Source organism: Dipodomys merriami, unplaced genomic scaffold (assembly GCF_024711535.1).
Source record: "Dipodomys merriami isolate MVZ:Mamm:240054 unplaced genomic scaffold, mDipMer1.0.p SCAF_2, whole genome shotgun sequence".
In the NCBI taxonomy this organism is placed as follows: Eukaryota; Metazoa; Chordata; class Mammalia; order Rodentia; family Heteromyidae; genus Dipodomys; species Dipodomys merriami.
Window position 1 is genome coordinate 20,387,204 of NW_027203381.1, and position 25,436 is coordinate 20,412,639.

A 25,436-nucleotide genomic window follows, 5' to 3' on the forward strand; every position below is an offset into this window, starting at 1 on the left:
GAATCCTCAGGGTCAGAGATACCACTGGCTTCTATCCATTTGGTTTTGGAATTCAAGTGTGCCCTTTATCCAATGTCATTACTAGCTGACTTGACTTCCTTTTGGAGTGCTGCCATTTGACCAAGAATTCCCTTAGTCACAGAATAAATGTCAAGACCACACATCCTAAATTTCACTTAAGGACAATTTCAATTTCAAATATCAATTGCTTGTTAACTTCCAGATTGCCTACATTTGGAGAAAACTGTCCTATGGGTTATTTCTATGTGTAGGCAATGACGATTAAAGGAACCAAAAGTGAGCTACACATGGGAGAGTCTTTGATCGTGGTGAGTGAGCAGTTTGTGCCTTCTTTAAAATGGGTTGGACAGCTCCTGGCAGCAGATTTTCAGGGCTTGGAGGAGGATCTTAATGAGGATCTCATGTATATCATCCCAGTTAACAACTCTCCATGTTGGGGATCTTGAATGCTCTTTGTGGTATTATTCACTTATTGAATAATTCAGTGTGTGCCATATTTTTCTATCTATAGTTGTGTGGTGTGTGGAAGTGTGGTACAACCTGCTATCATTTATTATTAACTGGGCTGGAAGGGAAGTCAGGAAATACCAAATATAACCAAGGATAAAGCGGAGCAAAACAGCAGATGATTCATATACCCTAAGCTCAAGCAGGAGCCATAAGGGGAAGAAGTCAGTCCAAATGATTAGTCTGAACCCCCAATGAGACTGCAAGGAAAGTCCGGGCCAGATCCTACACGTCACAGCTGTGGTCAGATCTTTTCATTCAGTACATGCTTGGGGAAAGGCCAGGCTGAATTGCACAGTATGTAAGCTAGAAAATGTACATTGACATATAGCTTTGTGAAGTTCCAGTCTAGGTCTACAAAGTGTTGTCTAATAAGCATCCTTAGGGGAACTGCTTTAATGAACAGATAGGGACAATATTTAATCAGCAAATGTTTCTATTTAAGTGGCTTCTTTGATCAAGTAGGACAGTCTTTGAGGACAGTTCTTGGCAAGTTCAATTTTGGGGTTTTTGTTTGTTTCACCTCAGCTAGACAATGGTTGTGCTTCTTCTTAAAGTTCTCAGCAGCCATGATGGTACCTGCCATGTAAGAGATGCTCAATAAATGTTGATTCAATGGAAGATTGAATTAATTAGTGAACTAGAAAAGTATTGGTAATAAAAACTTGAAGTGTTTCCAAATCTCCCCTTAGAGATTTATTCTTTTGGACAAGTCAACCTTGTCTTCAGGCACTGTCATTGAAAAACTGTCTCTAGGAAGGAGAAACACTGTAAAGTCATAAACTTACTCGCAAGTTGCAACTGTCAAAGGATTTTTTCTTGGAAAGAGCAGATGGCAGTGTAACCTAAGGGTTCTGGACTACTGTGTAAAGATCAGGAAACCAGAAGGTGGGGGTGGGAGAGTGAGAGAAATGTAGAAGATGTAGCAAAGGGAGAAATGTAGTTCTGTGGTAACCAAATGAGACACCTCCTAACCCCCACACTCTGGGGAGAGGCAGGACAGAGTATGTTTCCTCCCTAGTCAGCTCAGTGTCTTCTAGCCTATCCCAGGTACCTGTCTTCCAGGAGCTGCTCTGGGGGTAGAAGCAACTGCCTCCTTGGTGGTTTCAAGTCTTACAAGGTAAACACATAGAGGTTCTGCACTGGAAAAGTACAGCCCCAGATTTCATAGTGGGATTCCAGATATGGTGGTAAGGTGAGCATTGGGCACAGTGCTCCTGAATTGTGAGCCCCATGGGGGGTGGTTTGGTATGAGCCTTTCTAGTCAAATTTCATTTTGATAGATGTGACAGAAGGGACAGAGCTCCTGAGCTCCATCCATCTGAGAAGAATTTGTACAGTCAGGTCTGGCAGAATATTCTGGGTAGGGTGCTAGAAAAACAAGCACAACAAAAATGGTGGCTTCTCCCTTTCCTCCTCTGCATCTGATGTGGAGCAGACTTCAGGAGATTTGACTGTTTCAAGTGGGGGTTTGGTGTGGGGAGATTTCGGATGTTTGCTTCATGAGCACCCTGAACCCTTAGATATGAAGACTTTAGTTGAGTCTTAATGAATTAAAGTGTTCTGGGCAAATAACTGCCTCTATAAACTTTCTGTGCCTCGGTTTCTTCATCTATAAACTGGAGACATTAAAGCATCTCTCAGGTTGATATTGAGAAGATTATGTATTCTGTAGCTGGCTCACAGATCACTGCCACTCAGTCCTGGGTAGGGTCCCCAGTCTGGGCCTTATAGGTGGAGCCTGACTTCAGATTTGCCCTGGACTCTGGGCATTATCCTGAAGAAGTAGCATCACTTCTCTAGGTTTTCTCTCTTTGAAATGGAAGGAAAGACTGAACTGAACTTTTAACTTCACTTGTTTTTTTTTGTTGACTAAAAATCACTCATTTTGGAGGTCACACAGCTGAGTAATATATTCTTAGTTTCCTACAAGCTTTGCTGTAGATCACACCTCTGATGTGTGGGTCATGGTGATAATGGTTGCCTAGGTTACTTTTCAGGTACTTGAAGGCTGCTTTTATGAAAACCACCAGCTCTTCACTTGAGCCTGCACAGTTGTCTCATGGGTGACTCTTTGGCATTAGGAGGCCAAAATCTCCTCAAATCATGCTAACACTGCTTTTTCTAAAGATGCATCTTGAGAAGGGCCATGAAGATTGATTATGTATTCACAGACCACTGATTACTTTCCCTCCCATCACTTTCCTCCTTGCCTTAAATTGCACTGCTTCTATATTCCACAAATATCCCCAAACTCTATCCCTGGGCAAGGTGGATTTTTAAGACTTTGGTCTCTGTTTTGTCATATTTGGCTGCCTTGCAAATAGACTGTCTTTTGGAAAAATTCAGCATTTCAGTGATAGGCGTTACATAGGGCTGGTACGGTAGCATCCTTCTCTGTTAAAGGGAGGAGGTCGGGTCACCCTACTCATCCTACCCAGCTCCCTAAACTTCTTCTGCCTTTACTCACCATCACCTACTCTCCCTCTTCCCCTTCCTCATATTCTGAACTTCCTGTCTCCTCCACTGTCTTTAAGAACACTGTACTAGGCATTTGGCAAGGTAAAAGACTTTGAGTGCCAGTCAGGATAGAAAGAAATGAAGAATAGAAAGAAGGAGGGATGATGGTTGGGTTTGAGAGGACCAGTAGCTTGGAGAAGGCTTGTGATTGTCCACTAGAAAGTAGAAGTTCTAGAAGCACTTAGTACCACATAACCTGGCATAGCACTACAACCTCCCCAACCAGTGGTCACTAAGACTGTATTAGGATAGAAGGCCATGGAGGCTCACAAAGCCATCCTTTATCATGTGATCAGACCACCTTGTTAGAATGGGCTTTTTTAGATTGAGTGTGAACTTTCCTTCCCTAATGCTTGGCTGGACTTGAATTTAAGCCTCTCCTTTCTTTTTCTTCCTGCTGGCCTTCCATATATTGGAGTACTCTCCCCAGAGCCCTCAGCTTCTACCCTGCAGGACCTCAGCTCTCTTTCTTGTGGAGACTCCAACTATTGCCAACGCTTCCCAGTCTTGCCTCAGTTTGTGCCAGTGGATCTACTTTTGTCAAGGTCACTGATGGCCTTTGAGTTGCCAAATCAGTTGTGTCTTCCTTTCTTCCTTAAGCTTGATTCATTAGTGGGATAGAGTTGATCTTTGCGTCTTCGGAGCTTCCTGTCCCTGGGCAGCGTGCCTGGGATTTCCTCTTACCCACAGCCCTCCTTCTCAATTCCTTCTTAGTTCCTATCATCTATATTCCAGAGCTAATCTCAGGCTTGTCCCCCATCCTCTTATTTCTTCTCTTTCATGGAGGGGACAGCCTCTCCGTTGATAGGGAACTCTGGGTATTTTGCCTCTGGAACATCTGTCTCTATCCGTGTCCTCTGCTTTGGTCCTTTCACACACTTATCTAACTCTTACCTATTACTTCTTGGATGTCTGAATGTTATAGCACACTTCCCATGGCTATTTACCTTTCCATTCACACCCACACCTGTCTATCACTCTGCTTTCTTGCATGGCTTCATTGCCCAATTCATTTTTAAGCTGAAATTCTAAGATTTCCCATGGCTTTCTCTCTCTTTTACTTGCTAAGTCTTAGCAATCAACACATGCTGCCAGCTTCATCCCCCAGGTGTTTCTTCTTAGTCTCTTCCACACTTGCTTTGCTACCACTTGTACCTCTTTGTCCTCCTCAATCCTCACAGTTTCCTTTCCAACCTCTCCAATCCCATTTTCAGACAATGTAAAATTTAAAATCAAATCCTACCACTCTTTGCTTAAGTGCTCCGTGAGTTCCCATCCCGCTGGGTAGCCCACCAGCCCAGCGTGGCGGGCACCACATGTCGCTCTGGCTTCCGCTGCTCTCTGCCTCAGCAACCCTGGCCGGGGCTGGTCTGTAGCTGCTGGTGCTTGTCCTCAGAGCATTTGTATTTACTCACTGTTTTCTCTCTCTGGGAAGTTCTCCCTGCACATCTGTTGTCTAGAGTCTAGGGCTGCACCCCTTTCCTCATGTCCTCTGTCCAGAAAGGCCTTCTTTGGCTCCCCTACCACATTCAATTTCTCTGTAGTCTCCTACCCTGCATGATTTTGTTTGTTTTGTAGTGTTCATGGTTACTTGGCACTAAGGTGAATGAAAATGTTATTGTCTCCTCTTCTGGAAGCTGAATGAGGGTAGGGAATTTTGCCTGGAAAGTTCATCACTGTATTCTGCCTAAAACAGTGCCCGGTACAGCCCACAGTAACAGATAAGAAAATTGTCAGTGGATGGAAGAGAGAAAAGTCCTCTGTACCTCTGAGGGGCTCAGGATGGCCATGGAGGTGAGAGTCAGTGCCAACAGACCACACAGTGAGAGGACTGAGGACCAGAGGGAGGGCTGACAGGAAGCTGAGAAAGCTGACCCTGGGCTGACATCTGATGATGCTTCAGTAGTAATTAGGAAGACATGTGGAAGAAGACTATCCCAGACTCGGAGATGAATGCAGGATCAAATCATTACCCCATACTAGGATGGAGACAGGGGTGATTAAGTAGGTACAAGTGGGGAGATTTGGTGGGAAATGAAAGAGAAAGCTGCAGTTAGGATACTTCTCTGGGGAAATGGCCAGAGCCCATCAGGAGCAGATAGGACACTCACCAGTACCTGGACACAGTGTCTCAAGCTGAGATTATTATTTCTTTTTGGTCCTTCTGAAGCTTGAATTCTAGGCCTGGACACTGTCCCACAGCTCCTTTTGCTCTAGACTAGCACTCAACCATTTGAGCCACAGCACCACTTCCAGGTTTTTTTTGGGGGGGGGGTTCCAGTCGTGGGGCCTGAAATCTGGGCCTGGGAGCTGTCCCTCAGCTCTTCAGCTCAAGGCTAGTGCTCCACCACTTGAGCCACAGCGCCACTTCCGGCTTTTTTCTTTTTGCTTATGTGGTGCTGAGGAATTGAACCCAGGGCCTCAGGCATGCAAGGCAAGCGCTCTACCACTGAGCCACCTTCCCAGCCCCTCCAGGTTTTTTTTTGTGATTAATTGGTGGTAAGAGTCTTATAGACTTTCCTGCCTGGTCTGGCTTCAAACCACGATCCTCAGATCTCAGCCTCCTGAATAGCTAGGATTAGAGGTGTGAGCCACCAGTTCCTGGCTTCTGAAGGAATTTTACAAAGGCAATTTCTGGCAACAGATGAGGAAATTGTGTTTTAGAAAGGGCAGGTGACATCTGAGGCTGTTGATCAAGGCTGTGGTCCAGCCATGGCTCCCCATCAGTGTGACAGTGTCCCCTCCTGCAGCTGTGGCCTCACTGGTTAACAACCGAGTCCTTCTGACCTCTCTGGAAGATACTCTGTCCTTGGACTTGTTAGACTGTGATTTCCCAATTCTGATTCTTGAACGTTTGCTGATGGGTGGTATGCTAACGCCAGACAACAGCTGTTCTGGATCCAGGAATAGCACCCAGCTTGCTGCAGGGCTGTCACTCTTGGGAAGGGGAGGGGGCTGCCTGCTTAGAAACCCCCCAGGGAACCGTGGAGGGGGAAGGATTCACAAATAGGATGAAGACCCTGGGTTCTCAGCTTTCTTTTGCAGTGCCATCATTTATTGGCTGGATGATCTTGGGCAAGCTGCCAAATCTGAGTGTCAGATATAAAATAAGGAATTAATGAATGCTTCTCGGGGCTGTTGGGAGCATTAAATGAGATAACAGTTCAGTGGTCTGGAATCGGGCTGCTCCATGGAGTTGTGCAGGATGGGCCTGCACAAAGGTAGCGAAGGAGTCAAGGAAGGCTGAGATTCAGCTTTCCTTCACTCCATCAGCCATATTCCTGGTATGAGGCCTGATTAACTGGCAAAAAAGTATTTTTTCCTAGTGTACCCAAAGGTGTCATAGGAGCTCATGATATTCTTACCAATGTGGAATAAACCAATCACTCTGAGGTTCATTGAGACTCTGTCTCAGGCTTGACAGGAGCCCAGGGGTTCAGACTGCTCAGCTGGCATGGCTTCCCTGCTCCCTGCACCCTACTAGACAGGTGGCTAAGCCTACCAGATGTGCTCTTGCATGGCCCAGGGAACTCTGAAGGCTACCAGCCACTGGGCTAAGGTAGGGGTGCCGGTAGAGAGTGGAACACAGAGGCCCTCCCCTCTTACCAGCTAGTAATATCTGGGGCCCAGAATCTTGTGTCCCCAAGGAAGACCTAGTGACCCCTGAGAGATTCTGGAGATGAGATGGGGCCATGATGGCAGCCCCTGCAGGTGGCTTCTGGGAAAGGGATGGTGGTGGGAATTGCTCAGGGGCATAGAGCAGGCTCCTTATAGGCCAACTTGAAGCTTGCTTAGAATGGCTTCCTCAACTCATAAAACTAGTTCCCATGTGAATGGGAAGTGGGCAACTATACCCAGGGCCACCAGGGACTCCTCTAGCCTTTAGCATTTGTCTCCTTAGTTAATGAGGCTGCTGACCCGGCAACTGTAGTTACTCTAACCTACCTCCGGACCCCCACATCAGTGACCATGAGGGCAGGACAGATACAGCCTGGCATCAGCATCAGATTTGGCTCCTGGAAGTCAAATGGTATCAGAGAGGAGTTGAGCTCCTGATATCACCTTCTGGTCAGGACTTTATACCCGTAGATGCCTAGTATAGTGCCAGGTTCCCTCCCTCCCTTTGAGCTGGGGAGAGATAGTCTTTCCAGAATTGAAAGAAGAGATGTTCTCTCAGACTCCTTGCAGATAAAGGAGAAGCTGAAGGTATTTGAAGGGGAATCCATGATGCACATTTATCAGTGATTGCCTATAATGAAAGAATCATAACTCTACAGAAAACCTATAAAACAGAAAAAAAAACACTTTAAAAACCATTCCTTGTTCCAAGACTCCAAGAAACCCCCATTAACACCTCGCCCTCCTTCTCTGCTTTCTTCAGGGTTGGCCTTATGTGTGTGAAATCCTTTCTGGGGATTGCAGTTTTGTAACTTGTATTTTGCATTTAACACTATCATGTGAGCATCTTCTATTATCATTATACAAAGCTATGTGAGCATCCTTTTCCTGACTGTCTTCAGTGTGGCGGTTTTGGACCACACAGACCTCTTGGGTATTCCATCAGAGGCATTATCTTGGGGTGAGACAGTGTGACATTGAAAGTTCCCCAAGATGGAGAAGGAGCAAAGGTTATTAAAACTCCCTTTTCCAGATGGGTAAACTGAGGCATCAAACCCACATATAGAGCAGTTTTGATGAACGAGTGTGTTTTCAGGGAATATGGGGTTTGAGTTAATCAGGTGATGATAGGACATAGATGCAGAACTGACTGATGTGAGCAAAGTGTGTGTGTGTGTGGGAGGTGTTGTTCATAGATCCTTGAAGACAAGAGGGTTGGCACACCACACAGGGCCAAATGGGAAGTACCAGAACCAGTCAGGAGGCAATGGAAATATGTGTATGTTGGGGAGGGAGGGAAGAGTCTTCAAGGGCAGGAATGATGAGGCAAGATTTGTAAGTATAATTGACTTGTTTTGCTATTTTTTTAGTTTTAGGGTATTAGGATCAGTCCCTGGCTACCTAGTACCTGGCCCTCAGGTCATGAGGACATGGGATAGTAGACCAGAGGGAGGAGGGGATCTTGGCTCAGCTCTGTATTGGTTGGGCTGCATATGACAGGTATGCTCTTAAGCTCCTTGTAATTACCTCTAGGAACCGCTAGGAATCTGTAGTAGGCCAAAGCCTCAGGAACATATGCTTGATATCTGGAGTCTACAGCAGGGACAGGTTGATCAAGGACATCCTCACACCCATGCAGGACTACATATAGACTCCATCTTCAGGATGGTGGATGGGAGGGGGGCTGGTTTACTAAACTCAGCAGAAGTGAGTCTCTGGAGCAGATGGTGGAGAGATTTCTGGAGTTATTCATCCCTGACTCAGTTCTGCCATCATTCAGCGAGGGACTAGAAACAAGTACCTGAATCCCAGTGGCATCCGTTGGCAACACTTGCCCTTTAGGTTATAGGAGAAAGGGGACAGCAGGAGTGAACCTGTCTTGTCCTTCCTGTGTGCTTGTGCTGTCCTGGGAATGCTCCTCAGCGTATTCACTCTGTCACTATGACTACGTTAGTGCTATAATCAAATACCATAGTCTAGGTAACTCAGATATAACATTGATTTCTCACAGTTCTGGATGCTGGGAATCCACAACTCAGGTGAAGGCTACTTTCTGGTTCATAGACAACACCTTCTTGCAGTATTTTCACACAGTTGGAGGGGCAAAGGGTCTTGTCTTTCCCAGGCCTTTTTAAAAAAAATCAGGATACTAATTCCATTTTTGAGGGTTCTGCTCCATCACCTCCTGAAGGCCCCATCCCCTAATGAACATCCCACCGAGTGTTAGGATTTCAACATAGGAGTTGAGGGGCACAAACATAGCAGTGGCTAATGAGAATGAGAACCCAGTTCTGAACTTATCTCCAGCTAAGAGTCATTAGACACATGTCATGAGATCATTTGGAACCACATGCCTGGTTGGTATATGAACGATGGTGGGATTCATGAGAATGGAAGGCAAAGTGGTGGATGAAGGGAGAAGGCCTGGTGGTTTTGTGGGAGCAATGGACAGAGGGAGGATGCTGCCTAGGTCAAAGAGTTTAAAGGAGGAGAAAAAAGAAATAGAGAAAGGAGAAGCGATTTATCCAAAGTCACACAAAGCTGGTTTGTAGCCATGCAGGAGAGATGTCTCCCAGTTTCCCAGCTCCCTAAGGACTTTAGTTTTCTAACATTTGCATCTGGAGCTTTTCTTAGTAACAGCCTAGGTCTGTGGCTTCACCAACCCCAGTGGATTCCAGAGGCTTAGTGACACCATCTCTGGTTGCAAACCAGGCTATTACTTCTCTGTGAGAACTAAGTAAGCTAGAGCCAAGGTCATGAACTTGTATGGTGGCCCCAGGATGATCTCTGGTTCTTAGTTGGATAACATGGATAACAGAATCCAAGTCAGTTAGTTGAAGGAGAAAGGGATTTATGAAGGGCACAGCTAGCTCAGAATCTTTAGGAAGGCTGAAGAAATGACTGTCAAATGGGGCCACCATGAAAGCTGCTGCCCCGATACAATCACGCAAGTACTGCCACTAGTGCAGTTTACAAGAGGTATGCCACCTCTGTGGCATTCTGCACCAGTGAAACCATGCCTTCCACTTGGCCATCCATCTCATGTAACAGCTTGGGATTCACTCCTGTGAATGCTTTTGATTGGTTGAACCCAAATTGTACCCAGAGTCCTAGCTGCGAAGTAGTCTGGGAAATGTAGTCTTTCACTTTCTTACATTTGTAGTATAGAAGGTAGAGAAATAACAAGGACATAGACTATGTCTGAGAAACTTACAGATGGGAGAGCCATAGATGCATAAAAAGGCTTGTAATATAGTGTTATTTGTCCTATGACAGAGTACAGAGGGAGCCCTGAAGTTGGGATCAGAGAAGACTTCCCAGAAGTGTGGGCTCTAGAGCTAAGAACCAAAGGACTGGATCTGAGTTTTCCAGGTGAGAAGGACAGAGAAAGTAGTTCCAAAACATAAGAGAAAGAAGTGAGAGAAGTTTGATACTTTGAAAATCAATTCTTAGTTCTATGAATGCTGCCTAAATTCTTTCATGATGACACCAAAGAGCCAATTTATTTTGTAAATAGGAGTCAATTTGATGGATAAGTGTTAACATTTGAAAATACTATCCAAAATTATTTTAATGTATAATTGTATTACTTAAATATTAGATTAAGTAAAATTACTCAGAATGAAATTTTAAAATATAACTTTAAAAGTATCAGATATGAAATTGTATTTTTTTGTGCTGGTACTAAGGCTTGAACTCAAGTCCTTGAGAAATTACTTGGCTTTTTTGCTCAAGGCTGGGCTCTACCACTTGAGTCACATCTTTACTGGTGTCTTTTTGCTTCATGAATGCTAAGTGAGCACTCTACCACTAAGCCACATTCCTAGCCCGAAAATGGAACCCCTTTTTATAATCAATATACTCTAACTAAAAGGAAAGAGGTTTGTGTGGCGGGGGGGAGGGGGACGGTAACAAGCTAGACAAGGTGACTCAGGCCTCTAATCCCAGCTATGTAGGAAGTATAGGTAGGAAGATAGGGGTCTGATCCCAGGGTAAAAGTATGAAAAAAAAAAAGGACTAGAGGCATTACTCATGTGTACAATAGTTTTTTAATCAGATAGAAGGCCAAGTGTTCAAACCTCAGTACTTAAAAAAAAAGGAAGGTAGGAAAAGAGGAAGGAAGGAAGGAAAGAAGGAAGGAAGGAAGGAAGGAAGGAAGGAAGGAAAGAAGGAAGGAAGGAAGGAAGGAAGGAAGGAAGGAAGGAAGGAAGGAAAGAAGGAAGGAAGGAAGGAAGGAAGGAAGGAAGGAAGGAAGGAAGGAAGGAAGGAAGGAAGGAAAGGAAGAAGAAATGTGAATGCTTGACTGAGCATCTTCCCAAGGATGGGAGAAAGGAGAAAAGGACAGGAAGGACAAGTAGCCTAGAGGCCTCTGGGCTCACTGCCTCCTCCAAGGGCTGCTGCCTCTAGCCTCCCTCCCCAACTCTGTCTGATTACAGTGCACGGAGCATCTCTCTGCACTCGTCCCTTCACAGCCACACCCTGGAACCCAAACCTACGTCTGCTTTTCACTGTTGGAGCAAGTGCACTCTTATTCTTGTAGATCCTCTTGATCACCCCCCCCCCCATCCCATACTTGGAGCCTCCACGTGGTTTTCTGCTGGGGCGGGGCTAGTTCACTTCAGTTGGTGGACTGAGATAGATCCTTTCCCTCCAACAGGACCCCTGGCAGACCATGGAGAACCTGACCTGCTTCTCCATGTAACCTCTGTCCCTGTTGATTCTCAGGTACTTTGAATTTTACGAGGGGCCTTTTGAATATAACTCCACGAGATGTCTGGAGCTGAGGCACGAGATCCTGGAGGTGAAGGTGCTGTCAATGTGAGTAGGGCTGGGCTGGGTGGAGGAGGGGTGGGCCAGGGACAGAAGGGAGCCGGGCACAGGGTGGATGTATGTCTTGGAGCAAAAATTAGGTCTCATTCTCCAGGTCACTGGCATCTGAAAGCCCTGGAAGCTGTTTTATGGCAAAAGACCAGCTTTTCAAAGTCACCTCTGATGACTTCGGTCTTAACATCCTGGATTCTGTTACCAGTCTTCTTGATTATCATCTTTGGGCTGTCCTTGTGTAGAAATTGTAGAGGGCATGGGAGAGTCTGACCTGAAATTCAGTACTTTGCACTACAGGAATAAGCACTGCCCTCTTACTATAGCTTTAAAAATTTTAATTTCATTAAAAGTTTTGATGTTTAAAACATTTAAATGATATGATATTCAAGTGGCACCAAAGGATGAAGTGTTTCATTGTTATAGCACTAGGTTCTCCTTCCTGGAGACCCAGCATGCCCAGAGCGCATCTAGGCATAAGCCATCATCTATGTTTGGAGACTCTTTACATAGATTTCTCACACACATCAAAAGAACTAGGCTTAGGTGGTGCCAGTGGCTCACATCTGTAATCCTACGTACTCAGGAGGCTGAGATCTGAGGATCATGGCTTTAAGCCAGCCCAGGTGAAACTCCATGAGACTCTTATTTCTAGTAACTACTCAAAAAAGCCAGAAGTGGAGCTGTGGCTCAAGTGATAGAGTGCTAACCTTGACCAAAATAGCTCAGAGACAGTGCCCAGGCCTTAAGTTTAAACACAGGACTGGCAAAAAAAATTAACCAAAACCAAACACTACGCTGAGACAGACCCCTTTAATTGCATATCAACTAGGCTTATATCTCACCAGTAAGAGGAAAAGCTGAACATTTTAACATGTCTGTCCCCACCTCAGTTTTCCCCCCTGCATGGAACTGGCATGAATTCAGCAGACCCCCTTTGGAGGGGGGTGTCTGTATTGGTTTGAGAGCATAGGTATGACTGTGGAAGAATAAGAGTTTATTCAGAAGTAGCAATGCTAAGAGCTCATATAACTCATGGCTTCTGTATGTGACACAAAGGACTTCTGCCCAGTCCCACAGGCAAGACCAAGATCTTTGGTAGCCATTGGATATGATGCCAGGTGGTGTGGGCCATGTGGACTGCATGGATCCTTGAGAATCAGGCAGACATGATTTCAACGCCTTATTAGCTCTGAATTGTTAGGAAAATTACCTAATTTCTCTGAGCCTTTTCTTCGCTCTAAAAATAGGCACAATACTGCAGACCTTTAAGGGGCTACTATTGACTAGCCTGAAATAATATATGTGAAGTGGGTGGCCCAACTGTTTGCATATACAGAGGCATGCATGGTATGTGCTTAGTCAACATAAATGCCTGGCTCTCTTTCCTGCTACTTCTTTATTTCCCTTCTGGAATCAGCTGCCACAACAATTGTTGCAGGACAGTCATGCCCAGAGTCTTGTTAGTCAGCTGTCTCTCTAATAAACACCTGAGAAAATCAACTCATAACGAGAAAAGGTTTATTTTGGTTCACAGTTTTGGAAGTTTCAGTCTATGGTCAGTTGTTTTTGGGCCTATGGAGAGGCAACACATCATGTTATGGGGCATGAGATGGAGCAAATGCTCACTTCATGCCAGGATGTGAAGTGAGAAAGAGCAAGAGACTAGGCTTCCACAATGACTTGTAATCCTCCCATGAGGCCCTGCCTCCTAAAGGTTCTGAAGCTGCCCAATAACATCACTGTGGGGAATAATCCTTTAACACATGGACTTCTTAACAGCTGCTGGAAAATCCCAAGATTGAGCCCCGGTGTCCAGTTGTGATTAGCCACATTGGCTATGGCTCCTGTATTGGCCAGTGGTCTGTGGACTCCCTAGAGATGAAAATATGAGGCAGCCCACCTCCTAGGCAGTCAGTTTATCCCTGAGTCAAGCACATACTACTGTGATCCCAGCCTTCATGGAGCTCTAAGCCCAGTAGATGAAAGAGATATGAGTAACTATTGCCCTAAGGAGACAATGGATGAGGGGCAACTTGATCCAGGCTGGGTATGAAGGGGATTGCTAGGCAAGGTTCCCTGAGAAGGGACAGTGGAGCTGTAGTCTGCAGAGCAACGAACATTAACTAGGTTAGGATGATCCCAGATTGCACAGTTTTTCTAAGGCCCCGAGCCAGGATGGAGCCTGCTGTGTCTGGGCTCTGAAGAACCAGAGCAGCTTGAAGGGCAGCTTGAGCAGAAGGCACAGGAGTTGTGCCACAAAAAGTGCCTCTTGAGGCAGACTCACATTGGGATTTTGTCTTTTTCCAAGGAACAGGAAACCCAGGGAGGGCATGGAAGTGGGATCTGTTTGATATTTTGAAACACTGCTGAGGAGTTAAGTGACAAAGACCACCCTGACCCCAGTCTGGAGCCACATTCAAAGCCCATAAATGGAAAGCCTCTTATTTTTCTCAGAATCCAATTACTTTAGGTCCTACATGTTCAACTGGAACTTCAGCACATACCCAAGTTTTCAAAAGGAAAATAGTTTTAAAAAAAAAATATAAAAACAGGGGCTGGGAAGGTGACTCAGTGGTAGAGCGCTTGCCTTGCATGCCTGAGGCACTGGGTTCCATCCTCTGCACCACATAAGCAAAAAGAAAAAACGCCGGAAGTGGTGCCGTGGCTCAAGTGGTAGAGCACTAGCCTTGAGCTGAAGAGCTGAGGGACAGCGCCCAGGCCCAGAATTCAGGCCCCACAACTGGACCCCCCCCAAAAAAAAACCCCAAAAGAAATAAAATAAAATAAAAACATACAGTTTTCTTCCTCAGCTTGTTGATGGTCATCTTTCCAGTGTGTCCCCACATTGCTAGTCTTGTCTGTGCCTTTTGTTTAATCTCCTCCTCTTATAAGGACATCAGTCATATCAGATTATCCACCCCCATGGCTTCACTTTACTTAATTACCTCTCTAAAGACTCCTGGAATACAGTCACACTATGAAGTACTGGAGGAAACATATGAATTTTGGGGAGACACAATTTAGCCTGTGACAGTACCCATCTCAGCTTCTGTTTGGGAAGCAGATGAGAAATTACTCAGGCCCTTTGGTTGGAGCCTACACACAAACACCATAAGAAAGCATGGACAACTGCACAAGCAACATGTCCTGTCATGTACTATGGCTAAGCATGTCTTATTCAGCCTTATTCAGGAGGTCTGGAGTGAGAGAAGAGGTGAGGACAGGTACTCATGAGTCATTATGGGTCAGTTTAGAGGACAATGGGAAATAGCAGCTCAGTGCCTCCTTCCTGAGTCCTCAAGCTGGCGATCTGTAGGCCCTCAAAGGATGAAATCAGAGCACTCCAGAGGCTGGCATCTGATCTGAGTGGCCCTGACATCATCTAGGAACCTGCAGGCTTTGCTGTGCTCCAGCTCAGCGCCATGACCTGGACTTGTGGCATGTCCAGCCTTGAGTCATTGGGAGAAGGTCAAATCTCCATCTGTGGATGGAGGCGGCTAGATGGATGCACTCATGTCCCTTCAGGCGCACAGAATGTCAGCTGGTGTTCTGTCTGAGGAAACAGGGAGGCTTGTGATTCATCTGGGAATAATTGGGATCCAACATTGCTCGAATCAATGGTAAAAATCAGTCAGCCAGAAAATTCCCACATGGAAAGTGCCTTTCTTTCTGACAATGTCAGCTACACAAGGAATTATTCTATGGTGATTTGCTATGAAAATGACTGTTGCTGATTCTTGTTAAATACTTACACTTGATTTTGGTCATTCTAGTGCTTGTATTTTTTAATAAAACCTTTAGTTTCTGCCTGTGCATATAACCAGATGAGGTTGTACCTGAACTCCCCAGCTGGCCTCTTCCTGTGTTCCTCTCACTTTTCTGTGGCTAGGAACCCAGAACCTAGCTCAACAATGAAACCAAGAGAGAGCTAAGCTGAGAGGCCTAGCAGCTGGGCAGATGCCCACTCTGAGCCTAGAGGCCCTTTGTGGTTCTTGAACCTGAAGTCCAGGACAGCATTCACAAGTCTGTGTCCTCTCATGTCTGGAGCTCCTTGAGGGGAGGGCCTGGGCTTAGATCTCTGCATCTCACCATGCATGGGCTCAGGACATAACTGTGCAATGAATGAGTGGGCAGATAAAGCGGGTGGGACTTGCATACACACAGCGGAAACCACGGAAGAAAAGGGAACAAAGGAGGAGGCTGAGAAGGTCATTGTCTTCTCATGTGATCACTGTGTCTTGCACGTGAAAAGCAAGTAGATCACAAAAGCTTATAATAATAAAAAGTGAATCCTCTGCTCTATGCCCTCTCATACCAGCTCGATTCCTTTTGATTCTCAACCATTTCTTCTGGTAATTGCCTCCACCTCTCTCAATAAGACATGCCTGCTACTGTGTCTCAATTCACCACTTTTCCTGAGTTTAAGGTGTCCTGCTTTGGTAGGTGAGGTCTCCCCCATTTTTCCCACAGTCTCACCTCCCACCCTACATTTTCCCATTTGAAGGGTGCTGTGGTTTGGAAATGGTTTGCCATACTGGAGGCTTGGCCCCAATGTTAAACTGAAAACTTTTAAGGGGGTGGGAGTTTAGTAGAAGGGAGTTAGGTCACTGAGGACATCACTGCTGGAAGAGATTTAAGCTGGGTTTGTGCAGTGAGTGGATTCCTGTGAAGGCAGGTTGTTTTAAAAGAGTGAGCCTACCTTCTAAATCTTCTTTCTAAACTTGTCATGCGATTTCTTCCGATGTGGCCATTTTCCTTTCTGATTCTCTGCATGCTCTGATGTGGTTGAGGTACCTCACCAGAGGCTATACCACTGGGATGGGACCACTTGATCTTGAACTTTCAACTTCTAAACTGAGCTTAATAAACCTTTTTTTGGGTAAGTATCTGACTTTGATTATTTTGATAGAGCAGCAGATTACAGACTAATATAATGTGTGTTGCTAATTTTAGTTCCTCTATGGATAGATTACCTAAGGAATATATTTCTTCTTCTACTATATAGGGATGGTGTCTCTAGATACTGTAACATGTAAGATACAGCTATTAAAATTACCCTGACTTTTTAGTCCACCTTCTAGAGTATGATATCACTCATTGGTAAGTTTTTACCTACATGTCAAGATTTACATGTTTACGAACAAATTTATATTTTGTTTGTAACCATAGCAAATGATTTCTGTAGAGATTGACTCTAAAAATTGAAGATCAGCAGAGTGGTTTCTGTTATTAGGACAATTATTGTTATCAAAGATCAGGAAGGCACCTGATCCCATCTCCTTTCTTAACTTTTTTCCCCCTTGGAGCTTCTAGCTGTCTTACCTCCATCCTCTTCATCTCTGTAGTACACTTGGTAGTAGTTTCCCTTGCTTCTTCACCAGTCAGGCATTTCCAGGGTCTCCTTACCCTCTTGCATAGATTTGGAGGTGGCTTTCTTGTTTAGCCACACGGGAGCTTCCTGAAAGATGTCTGGGCATTTCCTCTCTGTGTTGAAGTTTGGGTGTACCTTCACTTAGAGCCCACTGTAGATTTGTCCTTGCTTTCTCTTTGAATCTAGTCTTCTCCCAAAGCTTTTCTTTGCTCCCAAGCAATCCATGTTTATTTCCAAGGATGTGTCATTGTTCTGAGCATCTCTGGGGACACTGAGTAGAATAGTTTTGAGTCTCTTTTGTTCTTCCCACTTTTTTCCTCTGATCTTCTTATTTGATGGTTTATCTTGGTCTGTCTCCCATAGGTAGACCAGGTGAACCAGGTGACCCTTGGTTGTCTGTCCATATTTAAACTAGAAGCAATTAAAAGCTGGTCAGAGCTGTAAGTATGAAATTATGCAAGATGCTGCTCACCCATTTGCTGCTATAATGCTTAGTTCTTTTACCTGGGAATACCAGTTTTTTAAGGAGGAATAGATGTTTGAGTTATCCTTCCTCTTCTGCTGGATATGAAGTACTGGCTGGAACAAGTGGTAGGATGAACTTAATGGTTCTTCTTACATACTTACAACGGATTCTATTTTGGAGGTCCGTAACCTCAACCCCTTGGCCCCCTTTCAGAATTTTCCTCTGGATGTTGTCATCCTGTTTTTGTACCTTCCATTTGTCAAGATCCCTCTTCCACTGAGATACCTGTCCTGCCATTCTAATCATCTGGTAGGTGGGTACCCTTTTTATTCCTCTACCAGAGTATTAGTGATTCCTTGGAGAAAAGAGATGAGGACCTAGAGGCAACTTTAAGCAAAGGTGACCTCTGGATTTGTAGAGCAGTCTATAAAGTATTTCCACACATGTGATTCTCTTGATCTCTCAGACAGCCCTGAGATCAGAAGGGCTGAGGCTCTGATATCCATGTTACAGCTGAGTCCCAGAAAGATTAAATGACTTTCCCAGGTCACATTGCAAAGTTGGAGATGGAGCCAGGATTCAAGTCAGGTTGTCCAGGCTCCAACTATGGTTCAGGGTGTAACAAGGGCACTGGAGGCACAGAGAATAGGATCTGGTGAACGATTTGAGTCAGGACTCTGACCTTGAGCATTGGCTGGGCTGTGTTCCTGAGAGTGTTTGAAGCAGCAGGTATTTAGGTGCTTCTCTAGGGGCCTGTGAATTGCAGGGAGGTGCAGGGAAGGGGAGCAGTGAGTAAGTCAGGGTGTCGCTGTGCTGTGGCACCTCTCTGTGCTAGAAGCTTTTGAGAGGGGCACTTCAGAAGCTCCCCTGAAGAAGTCTGGGGACTCCAGAGAAAGCTTCCCTTCCTCAGGATGAGAGGAAGGACTCCTTCTAGTTCTGTAACTGCACAGAAGTTTCCTGCCCCAAGGTCTTTGCAGAGTGGTGTAGCAGGATAGGTAAAAGGGGCTAATCAAGCTTGTGTTACCAGCTTTCAGACAGAATCTCCTGAAATGATTAATATGCCAAAGTGCCCAGCTGAACAGGAATCTGTCCTCAAGTTTTAAGACTAGGTAGACATATATAAAATGAAGTCAGAGATAAGTTTTATCCTATGTTTAGTCATCTATTGGGCATCTGCAGATCCAAGTGGAGGGCTTTTTTTTATTTAAAAGCAAAAGCAGCCTTTAACTCCTTATGACTTAGTTAGTGTTCATAAGAATTGTTACTGTCATTATTGCTATACTGGAGATCAAACCCAAGGCCTTGTACATGCTCAGCAAGTGTTGTTCTGCTGAACTGTCTCCCCAGCCATTTTTCATTTCTAAATTTTCTTTTTTTTATTGTAAATGTGATGTACAGAGAGGTTGGGTTACAATTATATAAGTTACATATATTTATAAGTATACATGTATTTATATAGGCTACAATTATATAAGTAAGGTAATACGTACACTTTTTTTTTCAAATAGTGGTATTCTCTCCTTCATTTTCTCCCACTTTCCCTTAAACAGAATCTTGCTATGTAGCCCAGGCTATCCTTGAACTCTGAATCTTCTCAGCCTCTTCAGGGTTGGGTTTATAGGTGTGTACACTTATGCTGAGGTCTGGAATTTATATTTGTTATTGTTGGCAGTATGAGGGTTTGAACTCTAGGGTCTCAGGCTTGCTCAAGCCTTTTTTGCTTCTTGTTTTTGAGATAGGCCTTCATTTTTTCCCCCATGACTCCTGGACCCTGATCCTTACACTTCTCACCATAGCTGAGATGACATACATACACCAGCATGCCTAGGTTTTCCTGTTGAGGTAGAAGAGTTTCACCAATGTTTTTGATCAAGCTGACTTGGAACTATGTTCCACCATATTCAGTCTCCTCTACAGCAAGGATAATAGGCATGTGCCACCATGCCCAGCTATTGGTTGAGACAGGGTCTCATGAACATTTTGCTCGGGCTGGCCTCAAACTATAATCCATTTGATCTCTGCCTCTTAAGTAGCTAGGATTACAGACATGAGCCACCAACACCCAGCTGGAATTTGTATTTTTGATTTGGTTCATTCAGCACTACTTACCAAGTGTCTATATTTTGCTAGGCATTATTCTGAAAGCTTGAGATTCCCACATGGAATATACGAATACATAATGGGGCTAGGAATGTGGCTTAGTGGTGGAGTGCTAGCCTTGAGCAAAAGTGCCCAGGCCCTGAGTTCAAGCCCAAGCCTGGCAAAAAGAGAATACATAACTATAAATGTGTAAATGCAAATTTAGATACTGGTTTTTTTTTTTTTCCCATAGCGTTTCAGTTGAAGAGAGACTTGTCCATGATTTTGAGATTCCCCTTTCTGAGAGTGTGTAGGCACAGCCTAATGCTGAGATTTGCCTGAAAGGTGATGCTTAGAGGAAAGAGGGGGCCCTTAAGATTCTTTTCTTTTCTTACCTGATACTGGAAAATAAGTCTCCTATTGGGAAGGATATGCCATGGTCCTGAGCCTTACTGTGACCCGTACCCAGTGTGGAGGGTTCCAATGGCATTCTGCTAGGGTATTCTTGTTCCACTTAGAGAAAGATAATTTCTGAGAGAATTATGCTGGCCATTGAGAGTAGGCATGTGAGGGAGAGTGATGGTTTGAGTCAGACCTGATAGGATATGTAGACCTGGAGAGATTTTACTAAGTAAGAAGGTGGGAGGGTTGGTTGGTTTTGTTTTTGGAAGTACTGGGGTTTTGCACTCAGGGCCTTGTGCTTGTTAAACAGTTTCCCTGTCACTTGAGTCACTCCAACAGCCCTTTTTGCTTTCCTTATTTTTCAGGAAGGATCCTGCTTTTTTCCTGGAATGCTTCAAACCACAATCCTCCTCCCATATACCTGAGATAATAGGTGCATACCGCTAGGCTGGACTTGTTGATTGAGAGAGGGTCTTTCTAACGTTTGCTCCAGCTGGGCTCAAACTATGATCCTCCTAAGCTGTACCCCCTGGGGGGTTTTGTTTCTGGTGAGAGGAACAGTATCTTGCTATGTAGCCCAGGCTTACCTTGAATTCCTCATCCTACAACCTTTGCCTCCCAAATGCTGGGATTACAGGCATTAGCTACCAGGTTTGACAATAAGAAGATTTTATACTCACAGATACCTAGAAACCAGAGGCAGGTCACCCCATATAGGACCACATGGTGACTGACTTACCACCTGCTCTGTCCTCCCCTCCCACAGGGTGAAGCAATCGGAACTGTTTGACAGGTGGAAAAGTCTCCAGACATGCAAGTGGGCTATGAACATCTCTGAAGCCAACCAGTTCAAGTACTTACCATTCATATGTCCCCCTTCCTCCTGGTGTGGGGCCCCGCTGCTACCTCTGCAGGTTTCCATTGTCTCACAAGGCCCAGCTCTTGGTGGGCATCTGCTTCAGAGCTGCTCCAATGGACTTTGGCATCTGGGAAGTGGCAAGACCACTGCCTTCCATGCTCTCTTGAAATCCTTGCCATATCTCTGTGAGGCCACTGCTGCCTTCTCCAATCCACAGTTGGGTTCACTGAGAATCCTGGCAGTAAGGCATTTGCTCCAGGTGTCCCTGCAGGTCCCCATGGCCTCAGTGCCCTTACCTCCCACTCCTGGGGTAGTGCCTCTAATGCAGCAGCCTCATGCTGGCACTCTGACAGCATGCAACAGACACCTGAGCCTAACATAGGTTATTTCCTAGTTGCATTCCTACCACAATTAACAGGTTATAAATTCTCAGGCAGCAGCTATAACCCAAGGTTCTGAGTGAGCCAAGCAGATGAGAGATGTCCAAAATTCCCTTATCATTAATGGTGAGCTGTGGTTCCCTCTATCTCTAAATTCCTGCCAGTCTAGAGTATCTTCTTAATGCAGGTGGACTTTATGTTATGGAATTAATGTGACCCAGACAATTGTGTCAAGATGGATTTTGGCTCCTCGGGTTCAAGTTTCAATATGCTGAGGAGCAACCAGAAAAAAAGAAATTCTGTACTGGAGATTGGGGGTGGGGAGAATGTCACCAGCATTTTGTACTTTCTTTATAAGTCATTTGTTCCAGTTTATGGCAATTCCAGGCCAAGACTTAGAATAGCAGCTTGAAGTGGCTCATGTTAAGAAATGTGAATGTTTAGTATGATGAGCCCTGAAGACCATAGAAACTCAGCTCGGGCCTGCTGGTGATTTGCAGATACCCTCAAAGCCAGATGATAAAACCTCACTGATGAGGGACGAGTACAGATAAGACAATGTGGTCCAGGTTGGGATGGAACATGAGTTTCATTGATGAGAGGCATTTATCTAAAGCAATAAGAAAGAATAGAAAAAACGAGGCAACAAGAGAAACTTATTCGGTGTGAGAGCCTGGGGAAGGAATCAGAGAGCACTATCCAGGGGTGAGGCTGGGTGCTGGAAGGAGGTAGGGAAGATAGAGTGGTTTCAGGTGTAGGAACGGCAGATGACATTAGGCCTTGCTGAGCTCTAAATGGAAAAACCTTGAGAGCCAATCAGTTGCCTCCTCTGCTCTCATTTCAAGCTCCTGGAACAGTGATGAGATTCTTCCTTTAGGTTGGCAGAAACCTGGTGCAGAGGAGGAGAAGAGGCTCAAGCATTTCAATGACAGGAAAGGAATCTTGTAACAGGGTCCTTTCCTACCCTGCTGCCTACAAATAAGATGCTTTGGCATTCTCACTTAAATATCAGTTACTTGTAAGTTTGGTTAGTATGACTCAGTCTTCCTCAATGGAAATACTCTAATGGGCCAACAAGATTGAGTTCCTGTACCAGAAAAGCTCAAAGTTCCAATGGCTGGCTGGTTCATAATGCTGACCTGTTGCCCCTTCTTTGCCAGGCTTTGGCTCCCCTACTGAAAGCCTTCGTCATACTCCCACATTTAACTATTTACAGAAAGATTACTCTGCAACTAGCAGCCACTTGTGCTCACCAGTGAAGCCCTTGCAAGAAAGAGACACTCATAAAAAAGACAAGAGTATATGTCTTCATCTTCTATCTTTTGGCAGGCTGGAGAGTCAGTAGTAGAGAAGCCATCCTAGCATTTTACATACAAGGAAACAAAGGCCTAGAGAAGAAAGTAACCTGTCTGGAGCCCCCTAGCTGTGGGATCAGAGCAGAAACTAGAATCTAGGGTTCTTGATACCAAGCTGTAAATCCAAGCTTCCATCCTGACTTTGGTGGGAGCTGTTAAAACATTTGTTAGGGGCTGGGAAGGTGGCTCAGTGGTAGAGTGCTTGCCTCGCATGCATGAGGCCCTGGGTTCGATTCCTCAGCACCACATAGGCAGAAAAAGCTGAAGGTGGCGCTGTGGTTCAGGTGGTAGAGCTCTAGCCTTGAGCTGAAGAGCTGAGGGACAGCGCCCAGGCCCAGAATTCAGGCTCATGACTGACAAAGTTTGTTAGTGGTCACTGCAGGGCTTTGTGGGGGATGTGATCGGAGCCTTGGAGGATAGCCAGCAGCTTTGGGAGGGGCAGATCTCATGGGCTCAGAGCCCTGAGTGAGAGGGGTAGTGAACTGTGCCCTTGGTCAAGTCCACTGCCCTCTATGGCCTGGCCTTCAGGCCCCCAGGAAGAGGGAATAAAATGAGCCAGGATTGGACCCCAACCCCTGACTCCCAAGAGCATACACTGCCGGGTGGAGCACCTGCTGCAGAGAACATCTTGTCTGGTCTGGTTGGTGCTATGGCTACCTCATCAACCCTATTTTCTCTGCAGGTGGCTTTTAAAAGCTGGCAACTGAACTTCATCCTCTCTGGAGCTCAGCTTTCTGAGATGAAAGCCAAAGGGATTAAAGAAATAATAATGAAGTTCTGAAAACTTTCTGGAGCCAGGTCCCCACTTTCTATAGGCAGCCAGCCAGGATCCACCCCCTACTCTATGTCATGGTCTGCTTCGTCCTTACATCTGTTTCTCACCTTTTGTTGATTCTGTGGATTTGAGTTTGGGGAGCCACGGTCAGTATCTGTGGCAAGTAGGACATGGGGCTGAGACATTCAGGAGGAGTTCACTCCTTGGTCTTCAACTGTGACCAGTGAAAGGAGCAGAGAATGCATCCACACTTGCAGATCCTGATCAAGCTGGGAGGAACTGTCAATCCCTCATGCAGTGGGCCTAGGCTGGCTGAACCCACATGAATGCCAAGCGCGGTTCAGGGTTGGGAGAGGCAGAGGCCCCGCCCTCCAGGCTGTTCTGTCCAAAGAGTGAGACACCCAGTCTGTGCCACAACCTTTGAATCAAATACAATGGGAGGAGGCAAAGCTGAGGCTGCTGGGACTTCTTGGGATCCCTTGGGGGAACCTGGCCTACATCCTGGAAGGGTGGAGGCCCCTGGGCAGTAGGAAGAGAACTGAAGGGGGAAGGGAAGCACCAGCAGAGGTGGGGGTGGTTGGGTGGGTAGATGGCAGTGGGAGGCTGGGGGGGGGTGCTGAGAGGCTCACCTCTGTGACCCTTCTGTTCTTGCTGAGGCTGCACTCTGCCTCACATCACCTCCCTGTCTCCCTACTCTGCAGATCCACTCTGTCCAGGTGTTGCAATGCTCCTGCCTTTCTCTTCACCACACAGAAGAACACTCCAGTGGGGACGAAGCTCAAGTATGAGGTAGAGACCAGTGGCACATACCATATCAATCCGGAGATCTTCCGTATGTTCCCTAAGGTGAGGCTCTGTCCAGGGTGGTCTGGATGGGCCATGGAGCTGCCCTAGCTGTGGTCTGAGGGGCAGCACCCTGAGGACAACTCGTAGTGTGCATCCTGACACCTAGGTCATGGTTGGCCAGTCGTCTTAGGCATAGAAGCTCGTCTGCTGGATTTCCTTGAGCTCTTGTCTGGTGAGACCGATGCTAGTTGGCTGTCATTTGTGTGTGTCATATCAGATGACCTTGAGTGCTCATCTGAGCACCTGTGTTCAGCAAGAAAGGGGTTAAAATTCTGTCTATGGCACTGATGCTGAGTATAGCTTGCAGCTGTGTGGGAGAGGGACTGCACCTTCCTCCCCCCACTTGGGGCAGGTACAGAGCAAAAACATGAGAAGGCAGTGAGCCCCAGAAAACATAACCCGACACAGATCCAGGTGCTCAGAGATTCAGCTCATATCACATGACCTTGAGCAGTCATTTTGTCCTTTAAAGCTTCAGTCTCTGTCCATAATACTGGGGTTTGAATTAGGCATAGGTTTGATTGTTCATAAAACAACATCTGTTATATCAGAGATTTAAACAGGAGAGACGTGTCTCTCCTTTTTTTTTTTCCTTTCACATGAGGAAATTTGGAGTGCGCTGATCAGGCCTGGCATGAACATGGGGTACAACACAGAGGTAGGGATCCACATACACAGCCTATTCAGATGGGCTCACTTGAGTTGACCGGTAGTGTAGATCCTAGCTCCAGATGTGGAAAAGTGGTCCTGGAAGCTGTACCTCTGGCTAGTGTCTGCTAGGTGGTTCTGCAGGTATTGGGGTGTTATAGCCTCACCAACAGATTCATAACCACATTGTGGCGAGCTCTGGGCACAGGGAAGGACTTTGTTGTCCAATTTGTAGACATGCAGAGTGGAGGTGTACACAGTTCTTTCTTGATGAACCTTGAGGCTGCATCATGAGACAAAGCCAGAGTGTCTTTGCATTCTGTTACTGGTACCATAGCCCTTAGATAAGATTCAGCCTCCTGGGGGCTTCAGGAAGTTACTAATAGTAACACATGGCACATGGGTCTGCCCATATCATAATGATACAGAGGATAGCATTGAGCCTCCTTTAACAAGAAGACTCTTTCAAGGCCTGGAGCACAACATGGATGACAGGTGAACTTGCATTTCTCCCACACAATAATGGCTCTGTGAAACAGCCTGGCCTGGCTTATGGGTCCAAAGAGAGCCAGGGTCCAGACTGCTGAGGCCCCAGAAAGTAGAGCAGGGTCATCAAATGTTCTCTGGAAAGGGCCAGGTAATACTTTAGGTCTTCCAGGTGACATCTTTTCTCTGTCACGGTACTCACCACTGTTATCCCAGTGGTGAGAAGAAAGCTTAGCTATAGGTCTGAGTAAAAACTCAACCATATGTCTGAGTAGACGA

At 45.7% G+C, this 25,436-nt stretch overlaps 1 protein-coding gene across 2 annotated transcripts in view; it reads left to right on the plus strand.

Moving 5' to 3' along the window:
• St8sia5 (ST8 alpha-N-acetyl-neuraminide alpha-2,8-sialyltransferase 5) overlaps positions 1 to 25,436 on the plus strand; it is a 65,520-nt gene that overhangs the window by 24,107 nt on the left and 15,977 nt on the right. For both annotated transcript variants that reach the window (XM_070029221.1, XM_070029222.1), the window contains 3 exons: positions 11,392 to 11,484; positions 20,575 to 20,661; positions 23,879 to 24,023. In XM_070029221.1, the coding sequence (XP_069885322.1) occupies positions 11,392 to 11,484; positions 20,575 to 20,661; positions 23,879 to 24,023 (325 nt within the window). The remainder of the gene's footprint in view (positions 1 to 11,391; positions 11,485 to 20,574; positions 20,662 to 23,878; positions 24,024 to 25,436) is intronic.